This window comes from Eulemur rufifrons, chromosome 16, assembly GCF_041146395.1.
Source record: "Eulemur rufifrons isolate Redbay chromosome 16, OSU_ERuf_1, whole genome shotgun sequence".
Lineage (NCBI taxonomy): Eukaryota > Metazoa > Chordata > Mammalia > Primates > Lemuridae > Eulemur > Eulemur rufifrons.
Window position 1 is genome coordinate 44372868 of NC_090998.1, and position 22021 is coordinate 44394888.

General features: G+C 40.8%; 1 protein-coding gene and 1 non-coding gene across 13 annotated transcripts in view; one reads left to right on the forward strand and one right to left on the reverse strand.

Moving 5' to 3' along the window:
* Positions 1-22021, forward strand: part of RBMS2 (RNA binding motif single stranded interacting protein 2) — a 73960-nt gene that overhangs the window by 40722 nt on the left and 11217 nt on the right. For all 12 annotated transcript variants that reach the window (XM_069490894.1, XM_069490889.1, XM_069490893.1 and 9 more), the window contains 8 exons: positions 434-600; positions 7828-7886; positions 8722-8813; positions 10268-10425; positions 19929-20008; positions 20148-20257; positions 20587-20633; positions 20813-20906. In XM_069490894.1, the coding sequence (XP_069346995.1) occupies positions 434-600; positions 7828-7886; positions 8722-8813; positions 10268-10425; positions 19929-20008; positions 20148-20257; positions 20587-20633; positions 20813-20906 (807 nt within the window). The remainder of the gene's footprint in view (positions 1-433; positions 601-7827; positions 7887-8721; positions 8814-10267; positions 10426-19928; positions 20009-20147; positions 20258-20586; positions 20634-20812; positions 20907-22021) is intronic.
* On the reverse strand, positions 11066-11169 carry LOC138397799 (small nucleolar RNA U13). Its single transcript, XR_011235904.1, has one exon. It is a non-coding gene; the product is annotated as a small nucleolar RNA U13 (small nucleolar RNA).

Genomic DNA, 22021 nt, shown 5'->3' on the forward strand with positions numbered 1-22021 from the left:
ACACAGGATCTTGCTCAGGCTGGAGTGCAGGAGTGCAATGGCAAGATCATAGTTGACTATAACTTCAAACTCCTGAGCTCAAGCGATCCTCCCACCTCAGCCTCCTGAGTAGCTGGGACTACAGGAATTAGCCACCGTGCCTGGCTAATTTTTAAAATGTTTTTTGTAGGGGCAGGGTCTTGTGACGTTGCCTAGGCTAGTCTCAAACTCCTGGCTTCAAGTAATCCTCCTGCCTGGGCCTCCCAAAGTGCTGGGATTACAGGTGTGAGCCACTGTGCCCGGCCTCATTTTTTTTTTTTTTAATTTAATTCTCCTATTGAGTTCATTGCTGTTAAAGTTTGGAATTATTTTTTCCAGGGGGGCCAAGATCTTCCTCACTCTTCAGTGTCTAAATGTATAATCCTTCTTACCTTTTCCTCATGTCTCCCTGCAGCCATATGTGTCATTGGCTCAGCAGATGGCACCACCTAGTTCAAGCAACAGTACCCCTAATAGCAGCAGTGGAAGCAATGGAAATGACCAGCTGAGCAAAACCAACCTATATATCCGAGGATTGCAACCAGGCACTACTGACCAGGACCTTGTCAAGCTGTGTCAACCGTAAGTTGGGGTACATGTGAACAGGCTTCCAGGAACAGTACAGATTTGGTGATAACTGGCTTCTTTCCAGGTATTCTTATCCTAAAATGCAATGGTATTTTGCTCTTACCCCATAGTCACAAGGTTTCTCAGCGGTTTCTCAGCAGTTCCTCTTAAAAAAAATTTTACCTGCTACTAATAAATAAAACCTTTATGTGTTTCCCTGAGGAAATCTGGGATGAGCACCTCCGCCAGACTGATAGCCTTAGTGGAAAGATTGCTATCCTTACATCTTTTTTTTTTTTTTCCCCCCTGAGAGAGGGTCTCCTTCTGTTGCCTGGGCTAGAGTGCAGTGGTGTGATCATAGCTTACTGCAGCATCAGATTCCTGGACTCAAGCAATCCTCCTTCAATAGCCTCCTAAGTATCTGGGACTACAGGCACGTACCACCACACCTAGCTAATTAAAAAAATTTTTTTGTAGAGGAAGGGTCTCACCATGGTGCCTAGGCTATTCTCAAACTCCTGGCCTCAAGCAATCCTCCTGCCTTAGCCTCCCAAAGTGCTGGGATTACAGTTGTGAGCCACCGCTCCTGGCCTATCCTTACACCTTGAATAGAAATGTTCACTATCTCTATAGATATTAATTAGAAAGCAATTAGAACTGGCAATGAGGAGGGAAGAGATTGAGACTAGCCAATCAAATTACACACACTGAGGAGTTTCTGCTGCTGGAGATAATCCTTGTGAATCAGAGGAGCCCTCAAATTAGTAGATAAAGAAGAAGATAGAGGGAGAAGCTGTCACTCTGCATCTGTCCCATGAAGACCCTCTGGAATTCTTAGTAGATTTGAGTCATGAGATGGAGATAATTGCCACAGAATTAGCCCAGTTAGGAATCCTAGAAAATGACATGAGTGCACAGATGCCCAGCTCAATTTTATTTGGCAGAAAAGCATGTATTTCAAATAATACATTTGGGGGAATAATTAGAAGAAGTCTTGCAGTAGGACGGGGAGATTAATAGGAAGAAGGAAAGAATTGAGTTTGAATAAGTCAATGATTGAAAGAGGTAGAAATAGGTGCTTTGTATATTTACCATCTTTTAAAAATTTTTTATTGACGTGTTGTAAGCATACAAAAAAGTATAAATAATAAGTGTATATACTACAGTGAATTTTTACAAAAGTAACACTCCCTTGTGTAAATTCGCTTGTACCCAGATCAAGAAATAGAACATTACCAACTCTACAGAGAAGTGTACCTGCCAGTTATTCCCCCTCCCCACAAAAGTAGCTGCTGTTTGACTTCTAAATAATAGGGCCAGGTGTGCCTTCTCACATCTGTAATCCCAGCACTTTGGGAAGCTGAGGTAGGAGGATCACTTGAGGCCACGAGTTTGAGACCAGCTTGAGCAACATAGTGAGACACATCCCCCCTGCTGCCAAAAGTTTAAAAATTAGCCAGATGTGATGGTGCACACCTGTAGTCCCAGCTACTCAGGAGGCTGAGGCGGGAGGATTGCTTGAGCCCAGGAGTTCAAGGCTGCAGTAAGCTATGATCATGCCATTACACTGTAGCCTGAATGACGCAGCAAGACCCTGTCTCATAAATAAATAAATGAGTAAGTAAGAGTGGGTGTGGCCTATTTGAACTTCATATAAATATAATCATAAAGTGAGTGTATACTCTTTTATGTCTGTCTTCTTTTGCTACATGTTTGTGAGATTCATTAATGTTGCATGCTTGTTTATTCTTACTGCTTTATAGATTTCATCATAGAGCTGGGCACAGTGGCACACATCTGTTGTTCCAACTACTCGGGAGGCTGAGGTGGGAGGATCCCTTAAACTCAGGAGTTTGAGGCTGTAGTGAGCTATGATCTTGCCTGTGAATAGCCACTGTACTCCAGCCTGGGTGACATAGCAAGACCCCATCTCTAAAACTAAAAAATAAATAAAAGATTTCCATCATAGCCCTATACCACAGTTAGTTACCCATTCTGCTGTTGTTGGACATTTGAGTTGTTCCCAGTTGTGATGATTATGACTATAAATAGTGCTGCTCTGAACCTATACATGTCTTTTGGTACATGTATATACACATTCATGTTGGATATATTACCCAGGAGGTCTTAGTATATACATCTGTTGGGCTTTTGTAGATACTACTAAATAATTTTCTGAAGTGCTTAAATTTAAACTCCCACAGTAGTGTATGTAAGGTCCAGCTGCTCCAAATCCGGGAGAAGCAGATCATTTGACCCTTAAAATTTAGTTCTATGAGGTGTCAGAAGTACTCTATAAATTCCTTATTCTTCTGAGGAAATGATTTGGTTCATACAAATCATATGGATTTTGGCTAGCACCAGGCCACACAACTCAGTCTCTAAAGGTTAGGTGTATATATAAAACTGGTCCTTTATTTCAGTTTACTGTACTAGAAAGATATTTAAATGGAACTTAGGGGACTTAGTCTAGAACTAATAATTTTTAGGGGAGGTGGGAATTGGCAGAAATCTTGGTTTATGAGGGAAAAGAATCTCATATCAATGTAAAAATGTCCTTGATTTCTACATGCTGTGTTTCTTGAACTAAATATAATGTGCTACAAAAATCCTCTCATACCACAAGACTGAAAAGAAACCCAGTTTGACTTCACTGAACAGTTGTCCTTTGGTATCCACAGGGGACTGAGTGGTTCCAGGTCCTCTCCCTACCTCCCCTGCCTCCCCCGCCCCAATACCAAAATCCATGTATGCTCAAGTCCTGTGTATATAAACAGCATAGTGTTTGTATATAAGCTATGCACATCTTCCTGTGTACTTTATTTATTTATTTATTTTTTTGAGACAGAGTCTCGGTCTGTTACCCGGGCTAGAGTGAGTGCCATGGCGTCAGCCTAGCTCACAGCAACCTCAAACTCCTGGGCTTAAGCGGTCCTACTGCCTCAGCCTCCCAAGTAGCTGGGACTACAGGCATGCGCCACCATGCCTGGCTAACTTTTTCTATATATATTTTATAGTTGGCAAGATAATTTCTTTCTATTTTTAGTAGGGACAGGGTCTTGCTCTTGCTCAGGCTGGTCTCGAACTCCTGACCTTGAGCGATCCACCCGCCTCGGCCTCCCAGAGTGCTAGGATTACAGGCGTCCGGCCCTCCTGTGTACTTTTTTTTTTTTATTCTTTCTTAAATTTATTTATTTATTTATTTATTTATTTTTTGAGACAGAGTCTCACTCTGTTGCCCAGGCTAGAGTGAGTGCCGTGGCATCAGCCTAGCTCACAGCAACCTCAAACTCCTGGGCTCAAGCAATCCTCCTGTCTCAGCCTCCCGAGTAGCTGGGACTACAGGCATGCGCCACCATGCCCGGCTAATTTTTTCTATATATATATTTAGCTGTCTATATAATTTCTTTCTATTTTTAGTAGAGATGGGGTCTCGCTCTTGCTCAGGCTGGTCTCGAACTCCTGAGCTCAAACGATCCACCCACCTCGGCCTCCCAGAGTGCTAGGATTACAGGCGTGAGCCACCGCGCCCGGCCCCTCCTGTGTACTTTAAATGATCTCTAGATTACTTATAATACCTAATACAATATAAACGCCATGTAAGTAGTTGTTTAACTGTATTGTTTAGGGAATGATGACAGGGAAAAAGGTCTTTACATGTTAAGTACAGTGCAACCATTCTTTTTTTTTTTTTTTTTCCCCCGTATATTTTCAATCCCTGGTTGGTTGAATCCACAGATGTAAAACCCATGGATACAGAGGGACAACTGTATTTTTAAACTTTTATTTTTGTCCTTCTGAACAGTTGCCCTATCTTTTGCTGTGTCTGGAGGGATGGAATAGTCAGGGTCTGGCCGGGCGCGGTGGCTCACGCCTGTAATCCTAGCACTCTGGGAGGCCGAGGCGGGTGGATTGCTCAAGGTCAGGAGTTCGAGACCAGCCTGAGCGAGACCCCGTCTCTACTAAAAATAGAAAGACATTATATGGACACCTAAAAATCTATATAGAAAAAATTAGCCGGGCATAGTGGCGCATGCCTGTAGTCCCAGCTACTCGGGAGGCTGAGGCAGTAGGATCGCTTAAGCCCAGGAGTTTGAGGTTGCTGTGAGCTAAGCTGACGCCACGGCACTCACTCTAGCCTGGGCAACAAAGTGAGACTCTGTCTCAACAAAAAAAAAAAAAAAAAAAAAATAGTCAGGGTCAATATGTAGGATGGAAGTAAGGAGCCCAAAAGGAGACCATGAAGAAGTAGGAGTGAGGCAGGGATGAAATAGGTGCCAGAGGGATTATGACGAAAGAGAGGCTGAGAAGAGCAGGTGGGTGGGGCCCTCTGGATACTGTGAGCAGGGAGTTACACTTGTCAGGAAGGGTGTTTCTCATGTGTAGAAGGACTTCTAGCGTTTGTCCTAGTTCTCTCTCCCTGGGTTGTGGGGGAAGTAAGTGTTGCTGGATCCTAAACTCTGATGTGTGGGAAGGAGAGACATAGAGTCCAGGACTAGAATTCCTGGTTTTCTTGGAGGGGCTTTTTCTTCCAAGGAGGAAGCAGCAGTGATCCAGCTGTTGCCAGCTGCAGTGGAAATTCTGAGCTCAAAGTCTCAGGCTGCTAGACCACAGCAAGCTCCACCCTGGGGCCTTGATAGGGATAGCAGTACATGTATCCTGTGGCCTATAGTCAGACTCCTCAGGAATCCCTCCCCTTGCCTAAATTTGGGAAAGAATCCAAGTATATAGCCCTGAAGGGCTAGGATAGCCACATCTATCCCCATCCCCCTTTTAATGTGTTCTTTTCCCAACCTCCAGGGGATTGCTTGGCTTATTTTGTCTAATCCTTTGAGTTACAAAAGTTCCTCTAAAAAAGTCAGTGAGAGGCCACCAAGGAGCAAAAACAAATGAATCAATCATTATATGTTCTTTAGGGAAGAGAGAAGAGATTGGAAAACAAACAAACAAACAAAAAAACGCTTGTTTGGGGTATTAGTCTCAAATTCAGTCCCTGCCAACTGTTTTCATTTAGCTCTTACACTTCTGACTTTTTTTTTTTTTTTTTAGTAATTTCTATTTTGTCTCTTTAATATTTTTACCCTTCTGGAGTGGAATGTAGAGGCTTTTTTCTACTGGAACACCTCTGATATAGTCCTGATCTGTGATACTCTGCTACTCAGGTTCTGGGAGCTCCATATGACTCTATTGCCAAAGTATGATTTTCAAAAAGTTGAAAAACATGACTGTCATGCAAATATAGAATGAACACATGTCAAAGATTTATTTAACGTATTAATAAGGGAATCAGCAGTATGGTAAAATGGATTCAAAGAGCATTTGAAGAACTGAATATTTATAGGCACTGAAGAAAGAATGTTGGAATAAGATTGCTAGGTTAGATAGAAAACTGGTTTATGTCCTACAGGGCAGTAAAACCAGTAACTTTTGAGAGTATCTTTTTTTACCAGGCAGAAATAATTTGCATTTCTACTGGACAAAAATCTGTAAGTTGTATCTTCACAAAGTCTGGACCCTGATCAGTAGTAAATGATAAGTCAAACAAAGAAACTTCCCCCTAGATGGTGAAATACTCTGTGAATGTGCCTTTTAGACACTGTTCCAGAATGACATTGAAAAGATATACAGTCATGATTTTGCCTTATTACCAAATTTTAGATGATTTTTTCTTTTTTTTTTTTTTTTTCTTTTTCTCAGACAAGGTTTCCCTCTGTTGCCCAGGCTAGAGTACAGTGGCATGATCAAAGCTCATTGCAACCTTAAACTCCTGGGCTCAAACAATCCTTCTGCCTCAGCCTCCCAAGTAGCTGGGACTACAGTTGCTCACCTGGCTAGTTTTTTTCTATTTTTGGTAATAATGGAGTCTTGCTATGTTGCTCAGGCTTGTCTCAAACTCATGACCTCAAGCAATCCTCCCTCCTTGGCCTCCCAAAGTGCTAGGATTACAGGTGTGAGCCACCATGCCTGGACTGATGATTTTCTTAATATTACTGTTACACTTGATCTTGTTCCCACTCCCCTCCCTAACACACTCAGTCTTGACCATGAGAAATAGGAGTCTTAGAATGTGGTAAGGCAAACCAGGTGCTTGAGCTCAGGAGTTCAAGACCAGCCTGGGCAACATAATGAGACCCCATCTCTACAAAAATTTTTTAAAAAGTTAGCTAGGCACACTGGTGCATGCCTGTAGTCCTAGCTACTTGGGAGGCTGAGGCAGGAGGATCACCTCACTTGAGCCCAAGAGTTCAAGGCTGCAGTGAGCTGTGATTGCACCACTGCACTCCAGCCAGGGTGACGGAATGAGACCATGCAGGCCCTGTCTACTGCATGGTCTCTGCCATCTGCAGTAGATTAGTAGATTAAAGTTGGGGTTCCTTAAATATAATCACAATAATAGCAATTAAGATTTTCAAGTGCTTATCATGTGGTAGTCATTAGTGCTTTATATTTATTAACTCATTTCATATTCCCAATAATCCTATCTCCATTTTACAGATGATGAGGCTGAGACACAGAAAGGTTAAATGACTTGTCCAAGATGCTAGAAAGTGGCAGAACCAGAATTTGAACGAAAGCAGTTTGGCTCAGCTTGACCTTCAGTCAAGGAGTTAGTACCAGCTACTCAGAAGGCTGAGGCAGGAGGATCACTTGAGCCCAGAAGTTTGGGGCTGCAGTGAGCTATGATCTTGCTACTGTACTCGTACTCCAGCCTGGGTGACAGAGGGAGACACTGTCTCTTAAAAAAAAAAAAAAATCAAGGTGTCAGTAAAGGGGTGGGAATGGGGTGTCAGAGAAGAGAAACTTTTATAGTTTTTTCATAGGAGAAATGGTGTTTGTCCAAAAGAAGATAAGTAAAATCAGGGATTATTTTTAGTCCTCAAGGAATTCCAGCCAGAGCTCTGCCTTTACACACTCTGCTGTGTGGAGATTGCCAGGCTTTTTTCCCAAAAAAGACAGTTGTCTCTTTCCAACTAGTATCTGAGCCTTAGTTGGGAAATGAAAATGTGTTGGTTTTATAAGGTCTACAGTTACCTTATTTCTTGTAGGCATCTTTAGGGGATAGGTTTATATTAAGGGTGGTATTTTTAATTTATTTCTTTTTTGTTTTTATTAAGGTGTGAGTAGGAAATGTTGTCCTAGTGGAAGCACAGAAAGGGCATGGATTCATCCAGATGTCTCAATCTCTGTCCTATTCTTAGTCTCTGGCCCCAGATTATCATTTTGTATTTTCCTCTCCCTTAGATATGGCAAGATTGTTTCCACTAAGGCCATACTGGACAAGACCACAAATAAATGCAAAGGTGAGAGAATAGCTGTCCTTGGTGATAGAGAGCACCAGTGAGTGAGGCCATCCTGTGCTGCTGAGAGTCCCAAGGGCCCAGGAGGAGTCTCTGAGGTTTTCTGGCTTAAAAAATAATTGGATTCCTCAGTGACCAGATAGCTAGAGCTGAAAATGCTATTTGGAGGATGGGGAACTCAAGGATAGAAGACTGCACAGAGCACCTTAGAGTCTGTTGAGCTTATTTTATTTAGCCTTCAGGTTTCCCTGGATGGGGTAGTGAAGGTGGGTAGGTGAAACTGTTTCTACTTAGCAAAGCAGTGTAAATGCCTTTTGGGAGGGGTGACTCGGTAGGTGTTATCTTCTGAGGATGAATAGTTTAATTGGGGTTTTGATCAGTTCTGGATGAAGCTGGAAGAGTGGAAGGTGGAGACAAGGTTAGGGTGGGGAGGGGCTCCTTCCACAGGTAGCTGATTATCTGCTCTGGAGAGGCTGCATTCTCTACATGCCTAGCATTTATGGGACATGTCTAAAAAAGAGGGGAGGGGTTCTTTTAGAGGTATGAAAGGGGCTGTGGGTTATTAGAAGAACCTAGTTCCTGAAACCTCAGATTTCTGAAGGGGGAGGGAGAAAGACAGGGATACCACAGGACCTCATTGCCTTGGCATTCTTAGCCACAAAGTAGAATAAATCTCGGGGTTTGAGGAGCACATGGATAACCACCTGAAACCTCTTAATTTCTCTTTCTCCCTACCACTTCTGTTACATGGATCATAACTCTTCCCCGTCTCCTGAAAAGCCTGGACCTACCTCCCTTGCACCTCCCACCTCCCAGTGATGCTGTTTCCCTGTTCCAGGCTATGGCTTTGTGGATTTTGACAGTCCTTCAGCAGCACAGAAAGCTGTGACGGCACTGAAAGCCAGTGGTATACAGGCACAGATGGCAAAGGTAGTATAATACCCCATGTCTGGTCCTCTGAGGGGTTTGTGGTTAGCACCAAAGTTCTAGTTCCAAGGTTTTCAGAGGGTTTAAGAATCATGAAATTGAATGGTGGAGGGCTAACTGCAATGCTTTCTTTCTTTTTTTTTTTTTTTTATTTCATCTTATTGTTATGGGGGATACAGAATTGCAGGTTACATACGTTGCCCATGTATGCAATGCTTTCTGACTGCATCTGGCTAAAGACAGTCTGGGCCAGTGTCCACTGAGCACTGCTGGCTGCTGGAGGAAGATTGTATTCAAAGTCTGTGTCAAGTGGCTCTGTCAACTCTGTTCCTCTCATGGAGTTATTGGAAGTAGGCAAGAGGGTCAGGAGGCCTCTTGCAGTATTCTTGCTGCTTCCCTGGCCCCACTTCCCTACTGGGAAACTACTGTGGTAGTTTTGCAACATTGTCTGAAGAAGCCAATTGTGCAACTCAGAAGTTCAGAAAAATGTTCTCCACCTCCCAATGTTGTCCCCTGTAGAGGCAGGGAAACCACAGCAAGGAAGGAAACTGTCCCTTCCCAAATCTTTCAGAAGTTTTGGTTTTCACCTAGCCTACTGGAAAGCTTTTTTCTCTCACTTTTTCTGTTAGGTGGGATTTTCCCCTTGCCTTTCTGAAGCCATAATGGATACTATGTGCAGAGCCAATGAAGCAGGCCTGCCAGCTACCCTTTTCTGTAATAGTTAAAGAAAAAGGGAACCTTAAAGGAAAATGCAGAAGAGGGATTTAGGTTGCTGGTTACCCACTGTTTAGGGCAGAGTGACTGCTTAAATTCTTAAAAATACAACTGTTAGAAGATACTGCCATTTTGGACATTCTGCCCTTTGGAATGGATCTTCTTTCTGGAGTAAAATTCTTTGACAAAAGCTTAAAGGTTTAGGAGCCTTTAGGGTTCCTAGGGGACTAGAGTTCACTGGGTCCATGGTGACCCAGGGAACTACACATCTGGCCCTTTCTCTGTTTCCTTCTCCCCTCTTCCTGCTTTTCCTCCATCAGGGAGTGAACAGACATTTCTACTCGGAGGATTCTTCCTGGCAGAAAGAGAAGAGGGAGGGGGGAGTACTCAAAACAATCCAGCCAAGGAGCAAGGCAGTCCAAGGGAATGCAGCCTCTGGACAGGCTGTGGGGGAGAGGGGGAGTACTCTCTGCCTGGTTCTTAAAGAGACAGCCAGACACCATCGATGACTTGTGTTATGGGCTTGTACGGTACTAGAACTATTAAATATGCTTTTCTTCTCCCTGGACTCAATATACAACCTGTGGTATTAGGACTGGGTATTACAAATAGTTAAGATTCTCTTTGTTTATGTGGGACCTTTCCTACAATCTCTTTTCTGAACTGTCATTTTGTGGATGAGGGCTGAGGGTGGGAGAGGGATAGGAGATGTGAGCCTCATTTTCTCACTTTTATTTCCATAGCAACAGGAGCAGGACCCCACAAATTTATACATCTCAAACCTCCCACTGTCGATGGATGAGCAAGAACTGGAGGGGATGCTGAAGCCCTTTGGCCAGGTTATCTCCACCCGAATCCTTCGAGATACCAGTGGGACTAGCAGAGGGGTTGGCTTTGCAAGGTGAGAGATGGCAAGAGTGGGAACTGATGAGGTTTATAAAAAATGTTACTGGCTGAGCGTGGTGGCTCACATCTGTAATCCTAGCACTTGGGAGGCAAGAACAGGAGGAGGATCTCTTGAACCCAGGAGCTCAAGACCAGCCTGAGCAACATAGTGAGACCCCATCTCTACAAAAAATTTTAAAAATTAGCTGGGTGTGGTGTTGCACACCTGTAGTCCCAGCTACTTGGGAGGCTGATGCAGGAGGATCACTTGGGCCCAGGAGTTTGAGCTTGCAGTGAGCTTTGATGACACTATGGTACTCTAGCCCGGCAACAGAATGAGACCCTGTCTCAAAAAAAAAAAAAAGTTCACTTAGGAGGCCATCAAAAAACAATCTGTGCCTCTTTTCCACAAAATATTGGTCAAAAATACTTGACAGTAAATCAAAAGTTTATTTTATTATAGGTTGCAGTACTCAAAAAATCATTAGCCACTAGATTTTTATCCTTTTCCCCACTACTTGCTGCTACTCTAGCCTTTGTTCCTTTGATCCACACCCAACCAGAATAAAATAATTCTGTATGTTCTTTTTTTGTTTGTTTTAGATCGAGGGAGACCAACTGGAATAATTCTGTGCATTCCTTTTTTTTTTCCCCCGTGTCAGACAGGTAATGTTCTGACAATGTAAAAAGGTTTGAGGGAGGCACATCTCACGCATGTGCGTGAAAACCCAATCATCATGCTTATGAACTACAAAAGGATCAGTATTCTGTACATTCTTATAGCTTACTGAGTATTTCTCATACTATTATCTCATTTAATCTTTACAACAACCTCATGAGATAAATATTCTCCATTTTGAAGGTGAAGAAAGTGAATTCCTTAGTATGAAGTGATTTGCCCAAGGTCTCACAGGAGTGGATAGTAGAACAGAACCCCCCTAATCCTGCTGGCTTCAAGATCAGTAGGATGAAGTAGAAGAATTGGTCTACCTTTTCAGGTCTGTTGGCACACCTATATTCTAGAACAACTGCCGCTAACTGCCCCTGTGATATCAGACCTTTATGAGCATTGGTTCACTCTCAGGGTGTTCCCTAGAGCTGCAGTTTTCTAGGGTGCCCTCCTTGGGACTCATATTTCATTGTTGTAGTGCATCAGCCTCCCCTAGCCCACTTAAGAAATGGCTCTGCTTTTATTTATTTTAAGATTTTATTTGGTGCACAGTGGCACATGCCTGTAGCCCTAGCTACTTGGGAGGCTGATGATGCTGGAGGATCTCCTGAGGCCAGGAGTTCAAGGCCAGGCTGGGCAATGTAGTGAGACACCCATGTCTTAAAAACAAAGATTTTATCTGAAAGAGGATTATGTTGCTTTTTTTTTTTTTTTCTAGGTTTGAAAACTACTGGACTAAGTGATCTGAGGATCCCTTTTTGTTTTATTAATATATCTTGTCTGGTCCACGAACACTGCCCTACCCTGAGTGTTTCAGACCTTAGGAACAAGAAATAGGTCGGGGGTGGGGAACCTGTTCATGTTGGAAGACCACATTAATTTAGCTGTAACCAAATAAGGCTGCATTCAAGAAACTTCAATTAGATGTACTTAAAAATATACATTATTTTATAAAAATCTGTGTACTTAATAATTTTAAAAAATGAAAGCTATTTGTTAATTTTAAAGTTAACTAACCTTTTAATGACTTTGTTGTGTCTGCTTTTTGTTGGAAAGCATTTGAATATTTGGTTGCACCATGGAGGTCCACAGTTTCAGTTGAGCCTCTAGATGAGGATCAGTCATTTGTGACCTTAAGGGCATCTTGATTTGGGTTAGGCAGGAGAATGTAGATTCACAGCAATGAGTGGTTGAAAAGCAAGAAAGTGTTTTTCAGGCATGTTGCCAAAGGCATGGGTATTCTATTGCTTCTTTCCTATTTCAATTGGATCTTTCTAAGCACCAAACAATGACTTTAAAATGTCATCTACTGAGATCTCAATCAATTCTATCTGTAGTTCTTTAGGTGCTTTTGTGATACTAACTAGGTGAGATTGAAATGCTAATTTGAGTGTGATGTCATGATTCTCAAAGTCAGTGAACTTTTCATTGTATTCTCCAATTAATTGGGCTATAACAGCTGCATATTTTTCAAATGATTGACATATCCTGCTCATCAATGACCTTTGTTTACTAACTGGGGAAAATGTTCATCTGAAATTTCCTTTTGAAGAAGTGTTTTGAGAAAAGATAGCTTCTTTGGAAATGCTTAGATTTTTTTTTTTTTTTTGCCACATATCATATACACACTTAGTTTTACCTTGCAAAGAAATATTCAAGTTATTTTGATTTGACATGATATCACACAGATACGCCACATTCCTGTAGAAATCTTCTTTCAATAATTCACATTGCTGATTTTGTTCTTCATAAAATTTAACTGTCTCTTCTCACTGAGATAAAATTTTGGCCAACACCTGTCCCCGTGATAGCCAATGCAGTTTAGAATGATGTGGCAAATCCACACTGAATACTCCCTCTTTCAGCTTTAGTGTGTTACAAAACTGAAGATACCATGTTGCATTTGCAAGAATATAGTTAACAAGACTTATAACTTGTTGGAAATTATCACTTAAAATAGTAGCTTTAGCACAGAGATTTTGCTGATGCAAGATACCATGAAAAGAAATGAGAGCATCTGGATCTGTTAATACTTTTTTATCTGTGCAATAAACCCTTCATGTTTTCCTGTCATGGAAGGTGCACCATCTGTACAAACACTCACTAAATATACCAAATTCAGTCCAACTTCACAACATTTATCTTAAAAGTTGTTGAAGATATCTATTCCCTGTGTTCTGTTTGTAAGAGTGCCCGAAGCGAGTAACTCTTGGTACCAAAGAAAATCTTCTGTTATGACCCAAATGAAGTGTTAATATAAAACCTGCACCAAGTCAGTAATATCAGTTGATTCATCCAAAGTGATTGAATAATGTATATTTTCCTTTTGAAGTATTACATGAAGTTGTTCTGTTAAGTTGAAGGCTAATTCATGCTGCTGATCAGTTATGGATCTCCTTGAAAGAGGCAGTTGTTTGTACTTTGAAACATTATTAGGGTCCAAGAATCCCACAACTTTGCCAATGCATTCTTTCACAATTTCTAGATCACTGACTGCATGGCTTCCCCTTTTCCCCCAGTGTATAAGCTGCTTTATAAGTTGCTTCAGTGGTGTTATTTCCAGGTCTTATTGCTGCTTGAAAGAATTGTCTTTGCTTTTGCTTTTCATCTTTTAACATCTGCAGTACAACCTTTCATGCCTCTTCCACTAATTTAAAAGATTTGTGGTCCTTATGAGTGTTATAATGATGATGAGCATTGAATTTCTTTAATGTTGATGTTGCAGAATCACAAAGCAAGCAAATCATCTTATCTTTAGCAGAAACAAGATAACATTGCAATTACCAATCCTGATGAAAAAATCTGTTTTCTTCCTTCAGCGTTCTCTTGGTCTTCTTTGACATGGTGGACTATTAAGCAGACAGAATTAGGCTGGGCGCGGTGGCTCACGCCTGTAATCCTAGTACTCTGGGAGGCTGAGGAGGGAGGATCGCTCAAGGTCAGGAGTTTGAGACCAGCCTGAGCAAGAGCGAGACCCCATCTCTACTAAAAATAGAAAGAAATGATCTGGACAGCTAAAAATATATATAGAAAAAAATTAGCTTGCCATGGTGGTGTATGCTTGTAGTCCTAGCTGCTCTGGAGGCTGAGGCAGAAGGATTGCTTAAGCCCAGGAATTTGAGGTTGCTGTGAGCTAGGCTGACGCCATGGCACTCTAGCCCGGGCAACAGAGCAAGACTCTGTCTCGGGGAAAAAAAAAAAAAAAAAAAAAAGAATTAAAAAATACTGTTGTGTTGTGCAACTATTCAGAAATTCCACTTCAAACAGAAACACAGTGCACCATTGTCAAAATCTGATAACAGACTGGTATACTTGACTTCCATAAACTCTCACCACCCAGTCTCATGTGGTAGTGGTACCAGTCAGGTGGGGGAAGTTAGAACTAAATCATGAGAGTAGCAGCCATCAATTTAGCCCTTATGGCTTACTAATGTTCTAGTTGTGCCAGTCAATCTGGGAGGATTAGTTCGTTGAAACTTATTTTATTCTTTAGTATTTCAAATACACTCATTTAAAAAAACAAATAAAAATATGAAAGACGAACAAAAATATATTAATAAAAATAAAAGGACTTGTTTTGTAAAATTTGGATTCAGTCAAAAGGCCACACTTAAGGACCTAGAAGCCCACGTGTGACCTTAAGGCAGCGGGTTCCCCACCCCTGGAATAGGTCGTCTTCCCTGGCCAACTCAATCTTGGTAGCACCACCTGCTGGCAATCTCAAGTATAACTGAAGGGGAGTTCCTAGGCCTGTGGTCATCAAGAATTTTTTTGCTCTCATACTTTCAGCCTTTCTCAGTTCATGGCACCCTTAGTTGTCATAATAGTTTTTCACTCTAGATCAAAAGAAATACCTAAGGGTTCAATTTATTAAGTAATAGAATGGTCTAAACAACTTTATAAATGTTTGTCTTAACAGCTATGTAGGTGTTTGAAAAAATAATGCACATATATTGAAAGAGAAAATATCTTTATTTCATTCTTAAGTAACTATACTTTATAATGGGGATGTGTGCCTGTTGAAAATTGCACAATTCAAACCATGAAGTCAGGATGGACACCTAAACCTTCATATCCTGTTACACACTGGTTTTCTTATGGTACTTGGTTTTGTCATAGTCACTTGAAAAACAGCTTTATAAAAATATGATGTTGGCCAGGCGTGGTGGCTCATGCCTGTAATCCTAGCACTCTGGGAGGCCAAGGCGGATGGATTGTTTGAGCTCAGGAGTTCGAGACCAGGCTGAGCAAGAGTGAGACCCCCGTATCTACTAAAAATAGAAAGAAATTATATGGACAACTAAAAATATATACAGAAAAAATTAGCCGGGCATGGTGGCATATTCCTGTAGTCCCAGCTACTCGGGAGGCTGAGGCAGAAGGATTGCTTGAGCCCAGAAGTTTGAGGTTGCTGTGAGCTAGACTGATGCCACGGCACTCTAGCCTGGGCAACAGAGCAATACTCTTGTCTCAAAAAAACAAAAATATGATGTTATCAAAAGGACTGTAGGGGGAACTAATGTTGAGGTGGTGAACTACTTTGAATTGGTAGTCCACACAATATCCAACAGATGTTGCTGTATTTTCTTCAGAGATAAAATATCTCTCACTGTGCCTCTTTGAGTTTACCAGGTTGGCCCAGGGTGCCTGAGAGCACAATTTGGAAACTGTGGCTTTAGAGACTTTTGAAAAACTAGTAAATCTCTTGCGTGTTTCTATGTTAATATCTGCAAATTTTTTCATACATTCAGATTCTTACAAAATATGATTTTCAGCAAATTATAAATAGTGATATTTAAAAGAAAACTATCTCATTTTTAAATGTATCCAAATGAGATCTAAATATCATACCAATTTGGTAAACAAAATCATCCATTTAAAAAATACATGATACCAAGACATGATGGTTTGCACCTATATCCCTAGCTATTTGGGAGGCTGAGGCAGGAGGATTGCTTGAAGCCAGGGGTTCAAGACCAGCCTGAGCAAGAGACCCCATCTCTACTAAAAATAGAAAAAATTATCCAGGTGTGGTGATGTTTGTCTGTAGTCCCAGCTACGTGTGAGGCTGAGGCAGGAGGATCGCTTGAGCCCAGGAGTGTGAGGTTGCTGTGAGCTAGGCTGATGCCATGGCACTCTAGCCAGGGCAACAGAGTGAGACTCTGTCTCAAAAAAAAAAAAAAAAAAAATCCCTTCGTCCAGTGTATCCATGCTGTATATGCTGCCCACTTTGTAGCTGTTTTGGTTATCAGATTGAAAAAATGTGGTATATACAAGGTTCAGTACTATCTGTGGCTTCAGGCTTCCACCGGAGGTCTTGGAACAAATCCCTCACAGATAAGTGATGACTACTGTAGCATGAATCTCATATTGTTCTTACAACGTTCCTTTTTTGTTTCTTGATCTTGTGTTTACATTCCGTTTCCCTACAGAATCATATTCTAATGTAAATAATTGAAAATCTTTATACTTCTCTGCAACAAAAATGCATATATAAATTAAAAATTTTTTCCCTGTGGCCATTAGGCTATGTGTATTAACCCATAAGAGAATTATCTTTACAAGTTATTAGTTCACAATTGCTCCAGATAACATAAATATATTATTAAAATGTTCATACAAAATTATTTTATGTAAAGTAAGTTTTATTGGAAATGCTTCTCCTAAGACGTGGATATATTTTTTTTGTTTTGTTTAGATTTTACTAGTTAGGTCATGTAACCATCAATGAATATCGTTTATTACTATAGCAAGAGAGGATTCAATACCAGTTCTGTTCATGGTTTGTTTTTTTTTCATGCTGATAAACCTTGTTTACATAAATAAGTAGATGGGAATAGAAGGAATTTTGTTAAAATAAGAATTTTAAGAGTTCCTTTTTTATGATATGCCAAGAATCAAGGTGATCTATCATCAAAATTGATTTTTTATTGTCAATTGACAACTTTCTAAAGTTCTCCAACTTTGTTGCAAACAAAGAATTGGAAAACGTCATTATAAGCTTTGGTTGTGGTTAAAAGAAGAAAAAGTAAAAAATTAAAAAAAATAATTAGAATACATCAGACTTACAAAAGGGATTTGTAACTTAGTCATCAATGCCTGTTGAGTTTTAGTATGGATGAGAAGTAAATTGAGAGGCGTGATTGTAAGAGAGGACTTTGGTTTTGATCTTTAGCAGTCAGGAGCTCTCCCCTCAAGCAGATCAGTTGGGGGAAGAATTTTTTTTTTTTACTTTAAAATTTTTAATTTTTTCCTTTTAAAAAGTGAGGTAAAATATACATGTATAATTTACCATCTTTACCATTTCTAAGTGTACAAGTATACAGTTCAGTGGTAATAAATACATATTTTATATACATATATATTTTTTCACTTCTTCCCTCTCCACCTACCCTTCCTGGCCTCTGGTAATCACCAGTCTACTCTCTAACTTCATGAGATCTGCCTTTTTAGTTCACACATGAGTGAGATCATGTGATATTTGTCTTTCTATGCCTGGCTTATTTCATTTGTAATGGCCTCCGGTTCCATCCATGTTACTGCAAATGACAGGATTTCAGTCTTTTTATGGCTGAATAATATTCCATTGTGTATATATAGCACATTTTCTTTATCTATTCATCCTTGATGGGCACTTGATTCCATATTTTGGCTTTTGTGAATAGTGCTGCAATAAACAAAGGAGTGCAGATAGCTCCTTAATATATTTATTTCCTTTCTTTTGGATATATACCCAGTAGTGGAATTGCTGGATCATATGGTAGTTCTATTTTTAGTTTTGCGAGGAAACTCCATACTGTTCCATAGTGGCTGTACTAATTTATATTCTCACCAACAGTATGGGAGGGTTCCCCTTTCTCCACATCCTTATCAGCATCTGTTATTGCCTGTCTTTTTTATATAAGCTGTTTTAATTGATATGAGATAATATTGCATTATGGTTTTGATTTGCATTTCTCTGGTGATTAGTGATGCTGAGCATATACTTCTTGGCCATTTGTATGTTGTCTTTTGAGAAATATCTGTTCAGATCTTTTGCCCAATTTTCAATTGGATTGTTTGGGTTTTTTGCTATTGCATCTTTATATATTCTGGTTATTAATCCTTGTCAGATGGGTAGTTTGCAAATATTTTCTCCTGTTGGTTGTCTCTTTGTTGATTGTTTCCTTTGTTGTGTAGAAGCTTTTTGGCTGGATGTGATCCCAGTTGTCTATTTTTGCTTTGGTTGCCTGTGCTTTTTGTTTCTTACACAAAAAAATCTTTGCTCAGACTAGTGTCCTGGAGCATTTCCCCAATGTTTTCTTCTAATAGTTTCATAGTTTCATGTCTTAAATTTAAGTCTTTCATCTACTTCGATTTGATTTTTGTGTATGGTGAGACGTAGGTTCTAATTTCATTCTTCTGCATATGGATATCCAGTTTTCCCAGTACCATTTATTGAAAAGACCATCCTTTCCCCATTGTATGTTCTTAGCACCTAGGTAAGTGTTCTTTTTTTTCTTTTTTTGAGACAGAGTCTCACTCTGTTGCCCTGGCTAAAGTGCCGTGGCGTCAGCCTAGCTCACAGCAACCTCTAACTCCTGGGCTCAAGCAATCTTCCTGCCTCAGCCTCCCGAGTAGCTGGGACTACAGGCATGTGCCACCATGCCTGGCTAGTTTTATATATATATATGTATTTTTTAGTTGTCCATATAATTTCTTTCTATTTTTAGTAGAGACAGGGGTCTCTCTCTTGCTCAGGCTGGTCTCGAACTCCTGAGCTCAAACGATCTGCCCGCCTCGGCCTCCCAGAGTGCTAGGATTACAGGTGTGAGCCACCGCGCCCAGCCAGTGTTCTTGAGGAAGCTAAGATTCTGAAACTTTCCATGCCAGGAAAGACTGTAAGGAGTGGAAGTAGCTCAGCTGTCGACTACCGTCTAGGATACCTAATGTACAGTTTTCTCTAAAAGGTTCTATTTGAGGCATTTTTAAAGTTACTCCTATATAGAAATGGTTCATGTTTTTGGTGGTTATTGGCATAGAAAACATACTGAGACTTAAGTATGGAAATAGGTGAAGATACTGTGCCTTGTACTATATAGGCCCTTAAAATTTTTAGAACACATTTAATATACATTATTTCATTTGATCCATACAACACTGTAGTGGGGTAGATGGATATTATGTCTAAAGCACAAATGAGGAATGGGTCCAGAGGGTTTTGGTGAGCGTCCTAACTCCCAGAGCTTTGGGTGGTAATCTGGCACTGGAATCTAGATCTTCTGATTCCTTACTCAGTCCTCTTTCCCCAGTAAGAAACTTTAACTCGGTAATTCCCACCATTCCTTTTTCTGTCACTATGGACCATGAGCCCTTTCTAATTACTTTTCCTTCCACAGACTTCTGAACTCTTAGTGATATTATCAGTAGCTAATTAGACCTTGATAATTATAACCAGAAGCAAAAATAAATATTGGCAAGTTCTTAGCTTGTGCAGTTTTATTGGAATAAAGGAACAGTTTCCATTAGGAATTGTGTAATAAAAAATAATGGTAACAGCCACTATTTCTTATATTCTTATTTATATACCAAACACGATAGTAAGCCCATCCATCTTTGGAATATTAACAGCTTGAAGACCTCCATTATTCCTTTGAGGATCCCCTACCAGGGCCAGTTTAGAGAACCTTCATTAGAAGTTGGGGTTGCCTCTTCAAGATAACTTGAATTTGTCTGGCAGTAGCTCTGTGTTTCTATAGTCATAACATTTGGAGCATTTGTGGGGCTGGGGACTTAGAGCTTTCTGTATGAATGTATGGAGAGCACAGATCCTAGAGAAGCTAAAGCCTAACCCCTCTTGTGCTCCTTAGGATGGAGTCCACAGAGAAGTGTGAAGCCATCATCACCCACTTTAATGGAAAATATATTAAGACACCCCCTGGAGTACCAGGTGAGGCATCTGGAAATCAGGCTGAGAGGGCCACAAGTTGTTACTCCCAGTGAAGATTCTGGAGGAGTTTTGCATGAGTGGGAGTGGGCCAGATGAGGTGGGACTCAGCTGCCCATCTGCTTTCTCTCTTGGCTGGCAGCCCCATCTGATCCTTTGCTTTGCAAATTTGCTGATGGTGGACCAAAGAAACGACAGAACCAAGGAAAATTTGTGCAGAATGGACGGGCCTGGCCAAAGAATGGAGACATGGTAAGAGTACTTCCAAGGAACCAGGAGTGCTAAGGACATTGAAGTGGAATAGAAATTACCATGGCCTGATTTCTGTGAGTTTAGGTGACAAGCTTGAGAGCTACTGTATGTAACTGGGAGATGCTGGCTGTTAACATACTCTTCATTGTGGGTCTTAAGTAGAGTTTTGCAGTCTGCAGAATCAGAAAAACTCTGGAACAGCTATAGTGGGGAGACTTATTCAGACTTTAATCAGTTGAACTAAATACATTCCCAGCCTTGGCATTCTGGCCTTGCTCTTGTTCTCACCTGAAGGCTCACAATATGAACACTTTGTTTTTTCTTTATAGGGTGGTATGGCATTGACCTATGACCCCACCACAGCGCTTCAGAATGGGTAAGGGTGTTTTATATAATCAGGTGACCTGAAAATGACAATAGCCTGTCTCCAGCCACTTGGATGTTTTATCTTGATTTTCAAATAGCAGTTAGTGGAAAAGTAGCCATGCTTATTAGTTGGGACTCTTACCTTGTGGTTTCCTGTGATTTGGTACTGATTGAGATTCCTTCCTGCAGGTTTTACCCAGCTCCTTATAGCATCACCCCCAACAGGATGCTTGCTCAGTCTGCACTGTCCCCATACCTTCCATCTCCTGTGTCTTCCTATCAGGTATGTTCATGCCTAGAATAGGGTGTGGTGGTTTTCCCTACCATTACGTTTTAGGTGAAGGAACATAAGGCTAGAAACTACTCATTTTTTTGTTTTTCCTTTACACATATTACAAATAATTTTACATAGAAGCACAAAATATGACCTTTGTGTGTGAATGTGGTTTACATTTACAATACATCGTTTTATTGATTGATTGATTGACTGACTGACAGTCTCGCTCTGTTGCCCAGGCTGGAGTGCTGTGGCATCAGCCTAGCTCACAGCAACCTCAAACTCCTGGGTTCAAGCAATCCTCCTGCCTCAGCCTCCCAAGTAGCTGGGACTATAGGCATGCGCTACCATGCCTGGCTAATTTTTTCTATATATATTTTTAGTTGTCCAGCTAATTTCTTTCTATTTTTTAGTAGAGACGGGGTCTCGCTCTTGCTCAGGCTGGTCTTGAACTCCTGGCCCAGAGTTATCCTCCCGCCTCGGCCTCCCAGAGTGCTAGGATTACAGGCGTGAGCCACTGCACCTGGCTAAGTACATAGTTTTAGTGGCATCCTCTTACTCTGCTTCCATTACCTCCACAAGTAAACCCATGGTAATTTCCTACTATGTAGCAGTTTTCATGTTTTTTTCATGTGCGTATACACATCTCTATAGAGTTTTGGGAGTTACAGTTTATTTTACAAAAATTGGACCATATTAAATATATTTTTTACATTTCATTCTTACTTAGCAGTATCTTAGACCAATAATTCTCAAAGTGTAGGCCCTGAAAGCACAGTGTTGGCATCACCTGGGAATTTTTTAGAAACATAAATTTGGGACTCTACTCCAGATCTACTGAATCAGAAACTCTGAGGATGGGGCCCAGCAATCTGGTTTTAACAAGCCCTCCAGGCAATTCTGTTGCAGCTAGTGTTGACATCCTCTGCTCTAATTATGTCTTTTTAGTGGTTGCATTATATTTCACGCTACAGATATGCCAGAATTCTTTAGCTATATTCCAGTGAAGGGCATTCACTTGGATCTCAGTTTTTTGCTGCTACAAATAAAGCTCCAGTAAACGTCCTTGTGCCTATATTTTTACATATGAGTACTTTTATTTCTAGGGGCTAGAGTCCCAG